This window comes from Sardina pilchardus, chromosome 20 (genome assembly GCF_963854185.1).
Source record: "Sardina pilchardus chromosome 20, fSarPil1.1, whole genome shotgun sequence".
Lineage (NCBI taxonomy): Eukaryota > Metazoa > Chordata > Actinopteri > Clupeiformes > Clupeidae > Sardina > Sardina pilchardus.
This window is the reverse complement of record NC_085013.1, coordinates 1,121,639-1,139,101: the sequence shown is the minus strand read 5'-3', so window position 1 is coordinate 1,139,101 and position 17,463 is coordinate 1,121,639. Positions and strand designations below refer to the sequence as shown.

The 17,463-nt window shown below is 44.4% G+C and overlaps 4 protein-coding genes across 9 annotated transcripts in view; 3 read left to right on the top strand and 1 right to left on the bottom strand.

Annotated features, from left to right (window-relative positions):
* LOC134068188 (KATNB1-like protein 1) overlaps positions 1-2,221 on the top strand; it is a 43,444-nt gene extending 41,223 nt beyond the window's left edge. For 5 of the 6 annotated variants that reach the window (XM_062523761.1, XM_062523760.1, XM_062523762.1 and 2 more), the window contains 6 exons: positions 52-167; positions 421-471; positions 603-692; positions 896-1,000; positions 1,087-1,166; positions 1,280-2,221. In XM_062523761.1, the coding sequence (XP_062379745.1) occupies positions 52-167; positions 421-471; positions 603-692; positions 896-1,000; positions 1,087-1,166; positions 1,280-1,344 (507 nt within the window). In that variant the 3' untranslated portion in view covers positions 1,345-2,221. Of the gene's footprint in view, positions 1-51; positions 168-420; positions 472-602; positions 693-895; positions 1,001-1,086; positions 1,181-1,279 lie in introns of all 6 variants that reach the window. The other variant, XM_062523765.1, reaches the window with a different exon arrangement.
* Positions 2,177-4,605, top strand: LOC134068191 (ER membrane protein complex subunit 7-like). Its single transcript, XM_062523767.1, has 5 exons — positions 2,177-2,440; positions 2,625-2,744; positions 3,035-3,173; positions 3,294-3,374; positions 3,497-4,605. Exons 1-5 carry the CDS (start codon positions 2,199-2,201, stop codon positions 3,647-3,649), a joined length of 735 nt encoding a protein of 244 aa, XP_062379751.1. The 5' UTR covers positions 2,177-2,198; the 3' UTR covers positions 3,650-4,605.
* Positions 4,606-4,890: 285 nt separating this feature from the next.
* On the top strand, positions 4,891-9,084 carry zgc:194887 (uncharacterized protein LOC571819 homolog). The gene is made up of 3 exons (XM_062523766.1): positions 4,891-5,287; positions 5,815-5,979; positions 7,608-9,084. The coding sequence occupies exons 2-3, from the start codon at positions 5,832-5,834 to the stop codon at positions 8,303-8,305; spliced, it is 846 nt and encodes a 281-aa protein (XP_062379750.1). The 5' UTR covers positions 4,891-5,287; positions 5,815-5,831; the 3' UTR covers positions 8,306-9,084.
* A 783-nt stretch (positions 9,085-9,867) lies between these two features.
* On the bottom strand, positions 9,868-11,725 carry chrm5a (cholinergic receptor, muscarinic 5a). Its single transcript, XM_062523242.1, has 2 exons — positions 10,573-11,725; positions 9,868-10,524 (listed from the first exon to the last, which is right to left on the bottom strand). The coding sequence occupies exons 1-2, from the start codon at positions 11,723-11,725 to the stop codon at positions 10,034-10,036; spliced, it is 1,644 nt and encodes a 547-aa protein (XP_062379226.1). The 3' UTR covers positions 9,868-10,033.
* Between the last annotated feature and the right edge of the window lie 5,738 nt (positions 11,726-17,463).

Below are 17,463 nucleotides of genomic sequence, written 5' to 3'. Positions count from 1 at the left end.
GTTATAAGAGGGCAGTTGCAGTTTGCACTGATGTACTTTTTTGCCTATCAGTTGTCCCATGACCACAGGGTGGTCACACAAGTGCTTTCTGGAAGGCACCTGCGGCTCAAGATAGCATCCAGCCTGTGGAAAAGAAGTGCAGGAGAATTACTGGCATATTTATTAAGGTAAACATGGGAAGACTGAGACTGAGGCAAACATATACTGTGCATCTGGTTCAGTTTCAGCTTTTCCAGTTTTGCTTTTGTATGTGAAGAATCTGATGCTCTGATGATGATAATTCTGATGCTCTGAATCAGGAAAAGTGCTATGTACTGTATGTAAATGTAGTTTATTTCAACATTTTATGTATTTTCTGTGTTCATGCAGAGGACACATATATCCTTTGTAATGATACAAACATCACCTGTTCTTTTGCAGGCTTGAAGACACACGCTTGCTTGTCGATTGCCTGCCTATAATAACCAAACGGTAACAGCTTTTATGTGTTTTTTTTAATGATTCCTTAATGGTCTGTCTTGACCTTTATACGTAGATGTAAATGCACAGTCTCCACTGCCTGTTTGTTCTATTTTAATAACCTCTTTCCTCATGGTGTTCAGCCTTCAGGATGACACATCAGACATTAACATTGGCTTCTGTGTGGATCTTCTACCCTTGGTGAAGAGCGCCCTCAGGAGTCCATTTGAAGAGTGAGTGTTTACAATACTCGACAACTCAATACACTACAATAGTAAAGCAGGAGAAGTTGCCACTACCACTGCTTCCATCTGATACTTAGTATTTCCAGTTATTACTGTCGTTGTTGTCTTCATGCGATATTCATTTTGAAAATCTACAATGTGCAATGTTTTTTTTTTTATGACTAGGTTTGCTCTTTCTCCATTTCTTGTAGCTACCTGATTGTTTGTTTGAGCTGGGTGCAATCTGTCCTGAACAAATGGTGGCCACAGTTTACAGGACATTATGATCAAGCAAGTGCCACATATGTATCTGACAGGTACATATTTCAGATAAATGTTGCCAATCACACAAGACAGGATATGTACAAATATTTTTAGCTTAACCTCAAACCTCTCATCACAGAAATATTTATATCATAAAACACCAACTTCGAGATCTGCAAGAACAGGCGCCCGACTTCTGTTCATTCTCAGGAAAGACAGGTAAAATAGCAAAGGTGAGAGTAGTGGCTATGGTATGTGCTTTGCTTTATCTGGTATGCCTCTGCAGTGGAATGATTTCAGTGATATAAATTTTTCACAATTTTGTTTTGCAGAGTGTACAGGCATGCTTGTTTCAGCTGTCTTGATGATGCTGATGCAGACGTGGATAAGACCATAACTTCTCTTGACTGGAGACAAATCCACATCACCAAAACAGTTGTACTGTACAGTCACCAAACCTTATCTCACCGCAACATAGGCTACTAGACATTTGTTTAAGAAGAATGTGACTATGATGCTGATGCTGATTGTGAGTGTTACTATAGTCTACTTCGGTCTTTAGACTTTGAAGAGACGATTCTAACTGCATGGTTCCAAATGTAAGGCGGCTTCAGTGTCACTTTCATGAAGATCATTTTAGAGGGCTACTCTGGTCAAAGGATGTGACATTGCTCATGCCAGAGACTGTTCTGTTAAAGTTATGCAGTTGCAAATGTCATATTCATATCATGTGGTCGATGAATCATTTCATATGGTCATATCATTTGGTCAAGAATAATTTCACAAAATGCTTTTCATCATCTTCTCACCAAGCTCTTGAAAACTCTTTTTTTGCAAAACAGCTGTTAGTGTTAGGCCCATGTCATTTTGATAATTTTGAGCTGTAAAAAGTACAATGATGTCAAATGCAATGATGCTTAAATTATGCGCATTGAATATGTATTATGAACATTATTTCTTCTTTTTTTCTTTCAACTATCATCGAAACGTTAACAAAGGCCTACCCACGGGCATGTAATCCCGCTACAGTTTTTTCCACTGGAATGGTCATACAGGCCCTTATGTAAATTACAACTTGCCAATAAAGGAAAAACGGGTATGTGCTTTGTCTGACGTCATTACTCGGCGCCCATGCCGACTTGACAGCTGCGTTGCAGCAGAGTTTCTTGAAATGTTGTCGTAATTTTGGTGTTATTGCGACTGTGTAGTGGTTTAATGTAACGTCCGAGGCTTTATAAAAGATCGACACTCATGGATATGCCTTCTGTGCGGCATGCAAGATTGCAATGGCAGGTGTTTATTATCCTAATAAAAGTGTGCGCATGTTTCACCGATGTGGATCCTCTGTCCATTGCAACTGCGACGGGATTGCAAACAAATGGAGATACATTCAAAATCGACGGCCGTGCGATTGTACCTGGAGTGAGGCTGCAAGACTGGATTTCAACTGCCCGTGTTATTGTCGAGGGAGAGGAACACGTCGGGTTTTTCAGGTGAACCTGCAGTGCCACCACAACAGCTGTAGCGCGTCTGAGTAGTGCGCGTGTGCGTGCTTGCTCGCTCGAGCAGCCCTAGAATAGTGCATCTGTTAAAAAAAAAAAAAAAGAACAGGATTGACACTGTAATATACTGCCAGTGACCTGTGCATAGTTCTTAACTGTCATGTTCACACCGTAGAATTGATGGAAGCTTCACTGTCAACGATGTGCCACCAGGGTCCTACGTTGTCCAAGTGATTTCACCGTCATACAGATTTGAACCTGTCCGAGTTGACATCACAACTAAAGGAAAAATGAGGTAGGCCTAGCACGAAAGTAGGCCTAGCACGAAAGTAGGCCTATAATGTTTGCCTACATGATACACACTATGCAAGTGGTTAATGGCAAAGAAGTTTCAGTTTGCATTTTTTATGTAGGCCTACATACATGGTCTATATGCGGGCCTCAACAGCATCATGTTGGGGACCACAGTCAATGTTATATGTTGGTAGGCCTACTTATTCGATGAAGGCCCATGTTAGTGCAGTGCCATGGAAATATTATAACCCAAATCTATGGCATCAGTGTTTCTTCTTTTTTTTTTTACAGAGCACGCCTTGTGAACTACATCAAGCCATCAGAGGTAGTGAGATTTCCGTATCCACTTCAGATGAGGTCTATAGGCCCGCACTCATACTTTGTGAAGCGTGAGACCTGGGGCTGGTCTGATTTCCTCATGAACCCAATGGCAAGTCAAGTAAAATCACTGCAGAGGTTAAACCAGTGGTAACGTTTAATGTGCACAGTATATATATATATATATATATATATATATATATATTTATTTATTATTATTTTCTTTACTCAGGTCATGATGATGGTGCTGCCTTTAGTGATAATCCTCCTCCTGCCTAAAGTTGTGAACACAAATGATCCAGAGATGAGAAGGGTAAGTGAACAAAAGCAAAAGCATCATGTCATTAAGGGTATTGCTAATGTGAAGTGTCATGTACCACAGTTTTTGGGGTATGCCAAGCATTGGTTTATTCTGAGCCTTTTACCTTTTCTCAGGAAATGGAGCAGTCAATGAACATGCTCAACCCCAACCATGAATTGCCAGATGTTTCAGAATTCATGACCAAGCTCTTCTCCTCAAAGACCCCCACCAAGACTGGAGGTGCTGGTGGTCGGGGTCCAAAGGGAGGAGCAACCAAAAGGAGGTAGTGCTGACCTTTGACCCAGTGAAAAGCACCTTTATCCCAGTCCTGTTCCTGGCCTCGGCCTGCAAAGAATTAAGCTTATTACACTGACCTATGGTTCCCTACAGTATATGGAAACATGCATTACGGCTTCAATTGTTTTAAGAGTCCCTTAATTTCGGAAGGTATGTCTTAAGTTTTCCCTGTTGGCAAGTGGTAGCCATATCCTGAAATATAACTGAATCCTTGGCTTGCTTGCCTAAAAATCCTTCTCTTCTGGATCCATCATGTCAGGAGGATAACTTAGGATAAGCTGTGTTTCTTTAGGCAAAGCTGATACGTTTGGATTTTCAAATATGTATTATGACATTGTACATTGTCTTCCCAGTTTGCAATGTTTAGGGAAACTGTTATAATCAATCTTTGGACTGAAACATCATGTTGCACTCAGTTACAGGACAAAATGAAAAACTTATTGGCTTTTAAGCTTAGCATAGATCATTTGTAGTCTTAATTTTGAAGCATTTTAAAGTTACAATGCAAACAATGATAATCTTAAGGACCCTTGGGTGTTTAGAATGCTTTTCTTTATACTCATGATGGGTTCTTTTGCCTCTCTCTGGTTTCATGTTTGTTAGCAAACATCTTTCATCGCCTCCTTTCATATTGACTTCAACCTTAGTGTTTCCTGTGAAGTCATCTGCCAACAATTACGCTTTACAATCATCGATATCAATTGAGTTTTATGAGTGCCGATAGTGTAGAAAAAGCATTAATAATGCATTGGTGGTGGTGGCATATAGGACTGGAAGTTTTCTGTTGATAGAAAGAGAAAAGAGATAAAAAGAGAATTTATGGATATTTTTGGATATATAGATTCATAAATGCAAAAGATTATTTATTAACATAAACTTCGCTGGAGTGTGGATATTGAATAAATGTAACTTATTTAATGCTAAGATAAATAAATTATTTGAAGTATGCTGTTTTTTTTGTTTTTTTTCACCATACTAAAAGGGAGGTACAATTAGGTCACTCTTGCAAGAATACTTCACAATGAGCAATATTGGTTGTATTATTATTATTAGTTGTTGTTGTTTAGTGTGTGTGTGTATGGTTGAGTCAGTGAATGGAAGAAACTTATTACCATTAGGGGGTCAGTTGAACATGGTTGGTTGAAGTCACCAGAGTGCATGAGGCATGAGGCAAAATCCCATGAGAGTACTTAATAACTACCCCCAATCACAGCCTGCACTAGTCATCAATGTTGAACAAACAAAGTAATTGCAACACTATGCACATGCAGTGTAAACTTTGAAACAGAGCAAGAGAGAGGAAAGAGAAATGGTCCAATAAAACCATACATAAAGCGTGAGGTAACTGTGTGTGGTGACACAGACAGAAGCTTTAACCCTTGGTGTGGCCCGGTGTGACGTGAAACTAAGGCTGAAGTCCAGCGTGATAGGGACTGCAGGCGACTGAAGTACTGTCAGCACCACACACACACACACACACACACACACCCCTCATGGACTCTGAGTGTCTTAGGCAGACACACTTGATCGATTGTTCAGACGCGGCCACAGTTTGGTGTGAATGAACTAATGAGACGGCCAGAACCAAGAAGTGCATTGATTACAACGTGCTAAAACCAACAGAGAAGGTAAGCTTGTGTTTCACCACATATTTAAATCACCCTTTTGTTCATAGATGACTGACTATGAGTAGATGAGATTAGGTTAGTAGTGAATAATAGCCATAATAATCACTTTTTATAGGAAATACGAGTTTTGGAAAACTGGAACAACAGGAAGTGTATTGGAAACAGGACTTTGTCTTCAAGGGGAAGTAGTTGTACTGTATGTTTTCCAGGTTTCCATGTATGCATACAGTACATGATCAGATGAGAACTCAAGTCCTGTAGACACTTTGACCTGGAAAACAGTATAACTACTTGTTATCACTCTCCATTGATCTTCAGTGGAGGCACCTATGCTGTGCTTGGTGTTCCTATGGTGGGTCTGGGATAAGATGGAATCTCTTGTGGAGTCTGTGTTATAGTGTTGTGATTATCTAGGGCTGCGTGTCTCTGGGGTGGGTCGGGTGTAAGACGCAGTCCATTGGGGCCTGAGTGGTGCTCTTGTGCTGTGTGTTATGTGGTGACGTGACTATCTGTGTCTGGGTCTCCAGGGTCATAGCAGGGTGAGATGGCGTGTCTAGGGGCCACTCTGCTGCCGCCAATGCTGTTCCTGTGTGGGCTCACTGGGTCGCTGTGTGCTGAGCCACCCGTGGCCGAAAACCTCCATCTGCTCTCCCTAGAGGAACACAAAGCCATCGTCAATCTGGGACAGAAATGTAAGGCACGAGTTCACACATGCCAGAATATCCGCTACTGTGCTGCTCTCCTGAATACAGTGTAACACACCCTTCAGTAGTAACTAAGTGGTAGTGCAACAATACAACAATCAGCACACTAAACACTTTTTATCTTTAATAATGCAGATATTGAAGAGAATAACAGCAGGCACTGTCGAATATGTTTGTGTTGCAGTGTTATTGGTGCGGAGTGTGAATTGTGAAAGTGAATTATACTGAGTATCAATTTGATTCTAGACCTTTGGTTGCACTAAATGAGCTCATAAATAATTCATAGACAAGCAATGCAACCTGCAGTACTATTTATTACATTATCGTTGAATATTTTTTTTGGTTGAATCTCAATTTACAAGGAATCATGTGGATCAATTATTTATTTATTCTAGTGTTTTCTTCTTTTATCGCTGTTTATGGATCTTTGTACATTCATAATGGCTTACTGTTGTAATTAATTGGAAATGTCATTGACTGTAATAATAGTTTGTTTTGACTGAGTCAATAACACTGTAACAGTAGTCCAAACTCCACTCAGTGCCCTCACTGGGTGACACAGACTGTCTATAGTAGGTGTTTTACATACAATATCACCATGGAGAAGCTGTAGATTAACAGCTGATAGGAATCAATTGTGCAGCACAAAGACCTTTCTGGCAAGCCACGCTGGCCAATACCATAAACATTGCAATGTGGGTGACAGCGTGGCAGCCTGGCAGGTGAGTTTGTAATACACTCTTAGACACAATCTGGTTGTTATCCAGTTCATAACACTATGGCTAGAGTTCATTTGTAGCATTCTGGGTCATTGGGTCACTTTCTGGAAAGATAATAGAGTTTACATTAGGTCACTGTTGCAAAAAGACATATCACAATGACCAACACAGGTTGTTTTTTATTAGTTTTTTTTGTGTGTGTGTGTGTGTGTGTGTGTGTGTGTGTGTGTGTGTGTGTGTGTATGTGTGTGTGCACCATCTCATTCCTGTCTTTTATCTCTAGCCCAATCATCATAGGAGATTCTATCACTGATGGTGCATATGTTATGCACTAACACTTACCAAAATACGTTCTAACAGATACTGTTGTAGGTCTCTTTTTGGCTCAGGTTACTAGATACTTTTGTTATTTCATAGTGCCTTACTCCATGTAGACACTGGGAGCAGAATGATATTATTATGCAGAGCAGCTCTACCTGTAATTACTGAAATTGATTCCATAATTGCAAAGGCCTTGACATGAAAAGTGTGGGTCACAAAGAGAGAGCAAGGAGAAAGAAGAAAAAGGACAGGGACTTTAGTCTCATGCTAAAAACTTTCTGTTAGTCAGATTTTGTTAGTCAGTACTTTGACAGGACCTCAGTTACCACATGGGTATGTGGATGCTGTGTTCATTAGTGCTTGGCAGGGACATCATTGACAATCTGTATATTTGACTCATGTATTTTAAGGGCTTTGTTGGGACATTAATGACCATCTGTATCTCTGAATGCTATTATTGTGTGTTGATAGTGCAGCAGGGACATCAAAGACCTTATATTATTATCAATATTCATTGTCAGTGCTTCCCAGGGGGGTCAATGACTTCCTCTAATCATGAATGTTGTGTGTTGCCAGTGCTTCCCAGGGATTGCCATGAGATATGGGAGAGCTCAGGTGGGAAGGCCAGGGATGGCGTCTACCTGATCCAGCCGGCTGACACCCGCATTGCAGCCTACTGCGCCATGCAGGACGGTGGCTGGACCGTGGTGCAGCACATAACAGTCAACAGCAGTGTTGACTTTGACTGTACCTGGGAGGAGTACAAACGAGGCTTTGGCTCTCTCAGTGCCAACCACTGGCTAGGCAACCAGCATCTCCACCAGCTGACCGCTGGGCCCGTGCGCTACAAGCTGGGCATCAAGCTGGTGGACAAGGACGCCGTCACCAAGTTTGGCGAATACGACCCTGTGCTGGTGGAGGGCGAGGACACCCAGTACCGTCTGCGCCTGGGTCCCTTCCAGGGCACAGCAGGGGATGCACTCACCCAGGACACAGAGAACTACCTGCACGACAACCAGAGGTTCACCACCAAGGACCGCGACAATGACAACTACTTCCAGAACTGTGCCCGGCTGGAGTTCCAGGGTGTGGCGGGCGGGGGGTGGTGGTACGACGCATGCGCTGGCGCCAACCTCAACCGCCGCAACGTCATCTACTGGCAGAAGGACTGCAACAAGGAGCACTTGTGCAAGTATGCCTGGATGATGGTGAAGCCCTCTGAGCTGATCAAGGTGGTCAAAGTTAAGGGAGAGTGTGGCAAGGATGAGCTGTGATCACGTGACCATCACCAAGGGTCAGGGTGAGACCAGGAGAGATGGGTTCGATTGAATCAATGTGCGGCAGCTGTGGACGGAGAGATCAATAGAGTGTAGTGATGAAACCGAAGCTGATGATCTTGTTTAAAGCCTCACACTCACTCGTCCTAGCAGAGTTAATTAGTTTGGGGTGACTTTTCACACATCATGTTGATTAGATTTGTGATCAAGAACGCTTTGATGTGTGAAGACAAGAATGGAAGGGAAGCATTAGAACAGTTCCACACAGGAGACAAGATAGTTGCAATATACAGATTTATGTTTTATAAAAAAAGAATGAATTAAAATGCACAGTAATACATTGAACACTAAATGAAGAAGGACGATAACCACCATTAGACCTATGAAAATATTCAGTAGATTTTGTCCTGAATGGAATAAAAGAAACAATGCACCAGCACTGTACTTACATTTATGTGGACCTTTACAGATATGCTATCACTTTTTGAGCAGGTATGAAATGGTTCATAGCCATAATACTGTCAATATCAGCAACAAATAATATCCACTCATCACTGAAAACAGTCAAATGCATGAAATGTACTAGATTTGTTTTACCATTGGGGGACAGCAGTAATATATAGGCATTAATGTACATAGTTGATATTTTAATACTTTTTTCAGCTTCACATAACATGGCCGATGTGGCAATGATTCAATCAAAATATAAAACAAACTCTTTTGATCAGGAATGGAACATGAACCTTTCATTTGTAAATTAAACTAATTAAACAACACAGATATTTGTTGTTACATCTTTTGTTTTGGCAGAGGCTAAATGAAGCTCAAGCAACCATCAAGGTCTCAGCGATATTTGAGGGCTTCATACAATTCATCACATTTATCAGAATAATCAGGCTTAGGAAATTCACATTGATTTTACAGTACATGAAATAATACTTCTGTTTCAGCATGTCAAAATGATACAATTAATACTGTTAAACACTCATCCTATTCACACACACAGGATCAGTGATTCCCTTCAACCTTTTCAACCCCTCTCATCAGCTCTTTCTTTGTGTCTGTCTCAAAAATGGCACTGGTGGGAAAAAGGCGTTTGAGTTGAGCATGTACAATCTTCAACAGTTAAGACGTATATTAGCAAAGGTAGCCCTTGGATGTTAGCGTGGTAATGACGTGTGTGTGGTGTCACTGAACTCAAAAACTACATTTGACGCTTACTACCATGTGCTTTATGCTGGAATGCAGGTGTATAGGAGCACCACAAATGGAGCAGGTCCAGAAGAGTTAGTCTGTTGTGTGTTTGACCAGGTGTCATTCTGTTTCACATTTCTTTCTGCAGTGGAAGTAGTGCACAAACAGAACGGTTACAAGGATCAGTGGTTGTTTCCCAAACACCCTTTAAACAACAATAAAGTTGCCATTTCTAGTAGGGGCATTGTGAAAAGGGTGGGGTGGGGTGGGGTGATGTTGGGGATTAGAATGATTCCAGAGGCCCTGCACTGAAAGAGGCCCTCATAGATGATAATGAATGTTATGGGGGTGGATGGAAGGGTGGAAGGATTTTGGGGCAATATTATATTCTTTCATAGGGCCCAAAAATCCTAGCAATACCCCTGCCTTCCAGTTCCCACCAGAATCAACAGCACTTGTCCCCTACTGTGCATCCCTACTGCTATAATATCAGAAAATGCTTGTTCCAGGTGCTTGTGAGAGCTTGAGAGTTCATGTGAGTTTAGTGTTAACCACAGGGTTCTGGCCGTACCAGTAGAGCTTCTCCTCAACGCGCTTCCTCTTCCACTGGCACAATAGGAGCATCCGGAAGGTCTTCTGGAAGGTCTTGTTGCACAGCGCATAGCACATGGGGTTGACTGTGCTGTTGACGTAGCACAGCCAGTAGCCCAGGTGCCAGAGCGAGAGCGGGATGCAGTCAGAGCAGAAGGTGGAGATGAGGACCATGATGTTATACGGCGTCCACGTGAGGATGAAGGCCAGGAGGATGGCACTCAGCGTCTGTGCCGCCTTGCGCTCCTTGATCAGCACCATTCGCTTCCTCTTGGTCATTTGGCTCTTTAGTGTCCCGTCGGCCGGCTTCGAAGAGGACGAGGTGGACGGGGCGCTCATGGATTCCGCCGAAGAGAAAGAGGACGTGGCCGGGCCACCTTTGGTGCCCCCGTTTTTGCTCGGCTGCTGCTGCAGCTGCTGCTGTTGGTGGTCTTGCCGGGGGCTCTTGTTGCCGTCGGCGCTGCCACTGCCTCCATCACCCAGACTAGTCTCCTTGGCGACCGGTTTGAACTTGTAGGAGACGCACTTCTTGCTCTTCTGAGAGCTGCTCTTGAGCGGCGAGGGGAAGAAGCTGTCCTCGTCATAACTGCTGAGCTGCTCACCGTCAGCTGGTGGCACTGTTGTTGTAGCCATGGAGCACCTGTTGTCCTGGCAAGCCTCGTTCCTGTAAGATGGCTGGAAGATGCCCCCAGGAGATACGGGACGCTCCTCGTCCTCGGACGATGCATAGCTGTTGAATGTTGTCAGCTGGTCAGTCTTGGACCACTCGTCATTGGACGTGGCCGCCGACTTGGTGACATTGCTGCGGCTTGAAGAGGACCAGGAAGCCTGGTTCCGGTCCCGCACACCGGCACTGTTCAGCTGTTTGCACTTGAAGCAGGACCTGATGATGGTCTTCTGGGACTTGCCGGTGCCGCCACTCGAGTCCATGGCTGAGCTCATACCCTGCAACTCAGCCAGGTCCTTGGTGCGCCGCTCCGTCTCCTTGTAGATGCGGCAGTAGAGGATGGTCATGATCGAGACGGGGATGTAGAATGCGGCAATGGCCGTGCCAAATGTGATCACTGGCTCTGAGAAGAACTGGATCTGACACTGACGCTCGGGCACTGTCCGCTCGCCCACAAAATACTGCCAGCACAGGATGGGTGGTGCCCAGAGGACAATTGACACCAGCCACGCAAGGCCAATCATGATCCCGGCTCGCTTTGGTGTCCGTTTGGCCCGGTACGTCAGAGGCCTGGTGATGGAGAAATACCTATCGAAGCTGATGACCAGCAAGTTCATGACTGATGCGTTACTAGCCACATAGTCCAGGGCTAGCCACAGGTCACAAGCCAAACTGCCCAATGACCAGTAGCCCATCAGTATGTAAGAGGTGTACAAATTCATGGAAAACACACCTATGATGAGGTCGGCGAAAGCCAGACTTAGTAGATAGTAATTGTTCACCGTCTTCAGCTGGCTGTTCACCTTGAAGGACAGCATCACCAGAACATTCCCCACAATGGTTATCAAGCTGACGATAGCCGACACCGTCGCTATGGTGATGACCTCCCACAAGCTGTGCGTGACTGGGTGGATGTCTGATGAGTTGCCATGGACTGAGGAGTTATCGATGTTGCCCACCTCCATGTTTGCTGCAGAAACAGCGGTGCCTATGGGGCTCTCATTCGCAGAAGGTGTTTTATGCTGTCTTCTTTCTCAGTAATGATCTCCTAAGAGAGAGGGAGAGAGGGAAAGAGTACTTTATTTTAGTGCAGCTTCAGTGCCTTTGGGCTATTGTTTCAAATACAGTTACTGCTTTAACTCATTTTCACTTCTAAATGTAACCACCAGGGGGCACAATAGATCAACATGCGAAAACCACAGAGCGCTGACCACCACACAGAGATTAAGTCTATAAAAGTCTGCATGAATTATCTGGACACACCGAACACAATTCTGCATTTAACTACAGGCAGTAATAAGAGAGCCACCACTGCTTACTCAATATATTTCACATAAAACTAAAATATACTGTATCTCACATACTGAAGAACTGTACACAGATGACACAGTTTTACACAAACACGCACGCACGCACGCACGCACGCACGCACGCACGCACGCACGCACGCACGCACGCACACACACACACACACACACACACAACCACCCACCCACACACACACACACACACACACACACACACACACACACACACAAACCATTCAGTTTGCAGCAGAGAAAGTAATGCTATGGAAGGTGTCACTAGAATACCCTCTATTCAAGGATTTCATCAGGTCCCTTTCCACAGGCGTATATAAAATCATGCACCTTGATTATGAATGCAGACTGCATTGTGGTTGATTAATAGGCCTACACCTGTGGAAAAGGACCTCATGAAACCCATGAAAACACAATGGTATTGTACAACTATTGGACAGTCAGCTTTCTCAGTGAACTCCACAACACAGCGAAATCATGGCCATACCATAGAGGACACCGAGGTCATGTCATGTCAGCGGTAGCCTATTTTTACTTCAAGTTTTGCTTAATTTATTAATTAAGTAGCCTGCTAATAGCCGACGAAACCATTATCCTTGTAGCAAAGCACCGTCACGTGAAACGTCATTACCTCTGTCATGTCAAAACGAAAATACAGTTGATGCGGCATGGCGGAGTGTGTCCTAAACTAATTAACGAACACGACGTAGCTCACATGAACTTCAATACCCACAAATCCATTGTCCAAAACAAATAAACTTGACGGATTGTTAGTTTCAGCCAGGAGGCCTACTCTTAATTTACTTGACCTGAACAAAGGCTGCAACAAATGTAACGTCTGTAAAGCCAGCAGAATTTAAGCAGACGAAGAATAGAGAAGGAGGGAAGATGAGAAAGGTGCAAACTCCATGTCAGACATATCATGGCACGAGCCTCGTGCTCAGGTGTGAGTGAAACTATGTGTGCATGCTCCTGTGTAGCGAGGGACAGAGATGGCACAAAGCCGCCTCTTTGGCTTTTTGTTTCCAGGGAGACGGCCAAGTGATTGCCCATGGTGTGACGAAAGCCGATACCATTTAAGGTACTGAGAAGGCGCCACAGGGAAAACACACACACGCACAATGACACACACACAGACGCTTGCTCGCACGCAACCACACACACGCACACACACACACACACACACACACACACAGAGAGAGAAATGGTCTGGTCATCTCTGTGCCTTTAGCTTGTTTGAACTGGGCCACACATGTGGCGGGTGTTTGCTGTACAGACAGTCAGGGTCGTCCATCAGGGACCATAGCCACTCATCTGATACAGACAACCAACAGAGGGGTCAGTAGGCTGATAGGTGCAGAGAGAGAGAGAGAGAGAGAGGGAGATGAGAGGAGAGGCTAGTGTGGGATAAAGCTCCTGACGTCTGTTATGCTATTCTTGTCACATATACCACACATCTTGTAGCCTGGTTTCCAGTGTATTCTTTGGAATAGAGACATGATGCAAATGAAATGTCCATTTACTATTTTGCATTTTTCACCAAACTAGAAATCTCCAGTGTTATGCTGAGCCCTGATGTCAGCTCTGTCCAAACCCCTCACCCCACACACACACACAGACACACAGACACACACACACACACACACATGCACAATAGACCCTCTGAGTCATCCAGCCTTTCCGTGTCCACACCCGCAGATGGAGTGATCTGTCATCACGTCAGTGCCACACCAAAGCATCATGGGATACCTTGCTCCTCTATTGGCCTCCCAGCATCCAGCACAGCCGTAGCATGTGGCGAGGGGGGTGGGCGTGGCAGCGTCTGGAGACAGCTGCCTGTCGATGGGGCTGAATGTATTGGTTGATTTGGGGTTTGGAGTGGGGGTGTCTTGGGCAGTGGGACTGAATGTTGTGCTGTGTGTGTGTGTGTGTGTGTGTGGTGGCGTGGGGGGGTTGTTGTGGAGCAGCTCGAGGAGAAACCTTCAGCCTCGCCCTTCAGTGCAGTTTCCATGACATTTCAGATCACTCATGCAATCAACATCACAGCCGAGGACCAGGTACTGCTTGATGTCTGTAGCCTCTGTGTCTATGGATGTGTGTGTGTGTGTGTGTGTGTGTGTGTCTATATGTGTGTGCATGTGTATGTGCATTTTAATAAATGTGGACCTGTCATTTCAAATGTGCAATTCATCTCTCTTACTTTCATTCTCTACGTGTCTGTATTCTTCTTCTTCTCTGGTGACTGGCTCATCTTTTACGCACACACACACACACACACACACACACACACACACACACACACACACAGACACACACACACACACACACAGACACACACATTTTCTGATTGATTGTGAGAGTATTTTAGAATTATCATAATGCTGGGTGTCTTGAATAGTTGACAAAAGCACATTTCATGATAAGGTATAAAATTAAGGGCAAAAGACTTTATTTCATATCATCCTCAATATTTTTCTTTTTATCTCTGATATGAGCCTGCTTTTGCACTGCAGAGTAGAACGCTTCTGACTCACAGCAGAAACTGATTTCCACTCTTCAAGGGATTTGTGTGGAGTTCTGGTTTCATGCTTTTCATAATTTGGAAACACATCTCATTATTGTTGAAACCACAATAAACCGCCGATGAAATGGAACAGCCTCTCCCGCAGGTAAAAGAAAGAGACCAGCCCTCAAAGGCTGACACTTTCGATTGCTGTGATTTGAATTATTTATTTTCCCATTATATTGCCACACATTCAACCCTGCAGGTTTCTGATATGTGCAATTTAGCTGATACCAGAACAGTGAAAAAACTTTTTTTTTGTGCCGACACGATCACACCGCATAATTTCCAGAGATGGAATGCCAAGACACTTCACAGCTGAGCAGAGGCTTGCCTTCTAACGGATGACTCATAGGTTTCACACTTCTCAAACTCGCTCGATGTGTCGTTTAGTGCTTCTTGGAAAGAGTTAGGAGGGTTCCGACGTTGCCGAAGAGGCTTAGCGTGGTAGTTTAGCAAGGTCCCAAGAGGTGTACAATCTTAAAATGGTGGGAGAAGGCGCAGGTCACTGTTTTTCTCCGTCAGCTTCTCCTAGTCAGGAAGTGAATGAATAAATTATGATTGGGGTGTGTGTGTGTGTGTGTGTGTGTGTGTGTGTGTGTGTGTGTGCCTGCCTGTGAGTGACACACGAGTGATGAGACATCCTCCCATCTCCTGACTCACGGCAAACTGTCCCTCACTGAGAATGCGCTCACTAGAGAGTAAAACAAGACAAAAGATCTCCATGTTCTCAATCTCTTTTGTCACGCGTGTGTCATGTTTCCGCCTAACTGTGTCTGTGTCTTTTACTGTTTCTCTTGGGAGAGTTTCTAACTTAGCTTTCCCAGCAAATCCTCATTCACTTCTTCAGAGGGACACACTTTATCCACTTAATAAAACCTGCGTGGTGGAGTGTGTGTGTGTGTGTGTGTGTGTGTGTGTGTGTGTGTGTGTGTGTGTGTTCGTGTGTGTGTGTGTGTGAGAGAGAGAGAGAGAGCTTCTCAGACATAAACGCCATGAATCATTTACAGCCACAAAGCTTTGGGTGCCCATTTGTTTTCAAAGGCACCACCCTGACCTAGTGCTGCTGTTATGGAAGCCATAGATCCAGGTGGCATCCTCCCCCAAAACCTCTGGCTGTAAATAAGGAGCATCCACACGCATCTCTCAGACGTATGGAGGAGTGCACTAAAAGCATGGTGATGGAGACAGAGAGGGGAATGGGTGTGCAGCATCTTCAGACAGCACATCTCTTCAGCCTTCTTGGTCACTAGCATTGTGAAGGCAAATAAAAGCAGCAAATCACATGAATCAGATGAGACTGATGTATGAGAAGCATGCAGAGGGCAAGAGGGAAAACAGATTGATCTCTTCTCTTCTCCTTTTTCTCCTCTTCTGTTGCTTTTGACTTCTATTCTGTTCTTTTCAGAGGCACATATGGTTCCAAATTGATGACAGACTTGGCTAACCTCCACAGATGCCATATATAGGCATTTGCCCAGACACACTGGCACACTCAGCATTTTCTGTTCTCTTCTGGGGCATTTATACAATATATATGTGCATAACATAGCCCTGTGTGTGTGTGTGTGTGTGTGTGTGTGTGTGTGTGTGTGTGTGTGTGAGAGAGAGAGAGAGAGAGAGAGAGAGAGAATGTCTGTGTGTGTGTGTGTGTGTGTGTGTGTGAGAGAGAGAGAGAATGTGTGTGTGAGAGAGAGAGAATGTGTGTGTGTGTGTGTGTGTGTGTGTGTGTGTGTGTGTGTGTGTGTGTGTGTGTGTGTGTGTGTGGAAACTGGCCAAGGGCTCTGTGCTTGGCTGTGTGCTGGCCACATGCGTGCCTGAGGTGAGTGAAGTGACCCGTGTTGTGGGGCTGTGCATAGCTGGCATTCTGGAGCCGGACCTGTGTGTGTGTGTGTGTGTGTGTGCGTGTGTGTGTGTGTGTGTGTGTGTGTGTGTGTGTGTGTGTGTGTGTGTGTGTGGGCTGCACCTGTGCAGAGCTCCCCCTGGAGGCTGTGCAGGAGGTGTGCATGGCTAGAGAGAGATGCATCACTCTCATTGGGACACAACTTAGAACAAAAGGCCTCAGAAAAAACACCAGGAAACACTCTCACATGCACTCTCACGCACACACACATATAGAATCATACTTGCCACCTCTTTCTTCCAGATAAACACACACAAACTCATGCAAATGTTAACATTCACTCTGTCTGCACATTTAAACACACTCCATACACAATCAGTCGCATTGCTTTCTCTCAGAAATGTACACAACCCCCCCACACAAGCTAACATTTACTCTCTCACGCATCAACAAAGAAACACGTGTACGCCAACATTTACTCACAAACACATTGGCACGCTGGCAAATCTGCATACTTTTCTACTCTGTGATCATAGACACTATTGTGTGCAGCATTCTAGATCATTCTTTCTGCCATAGCATAAAGGACATCAACAAAGGCAAATGCTTGTTGTTTCATGCTTCTTTTGTCGCATCATTAGATCTCTGCCTCTAACTCCACCATTAACACTGATTTAGCTCAATGGCTTCCCTGTGCAGAGCCTAATGATAGCTAACTCCATGCATCCCAATGTGCACAAGTGTAGCATGTCATCATAATGGCCAGCCTCTTTAAGACATTATCTCAGCGCTGATGATCAGGAAATCCCATTGAAGCCACAGTGTGTGCTGACACTCACTCTTCTGTGTCTGTTGAGACATTAGTGCATGTACTGTATGAACGAATGTGTGTGTGTGTGTGGTGTGTGTGTGTGTGTGTGTGTGTGTGTGTGTGTGTGTGTGTGTGTGTGTGTGTGCGTGCGTGCGCGTGTTATCACT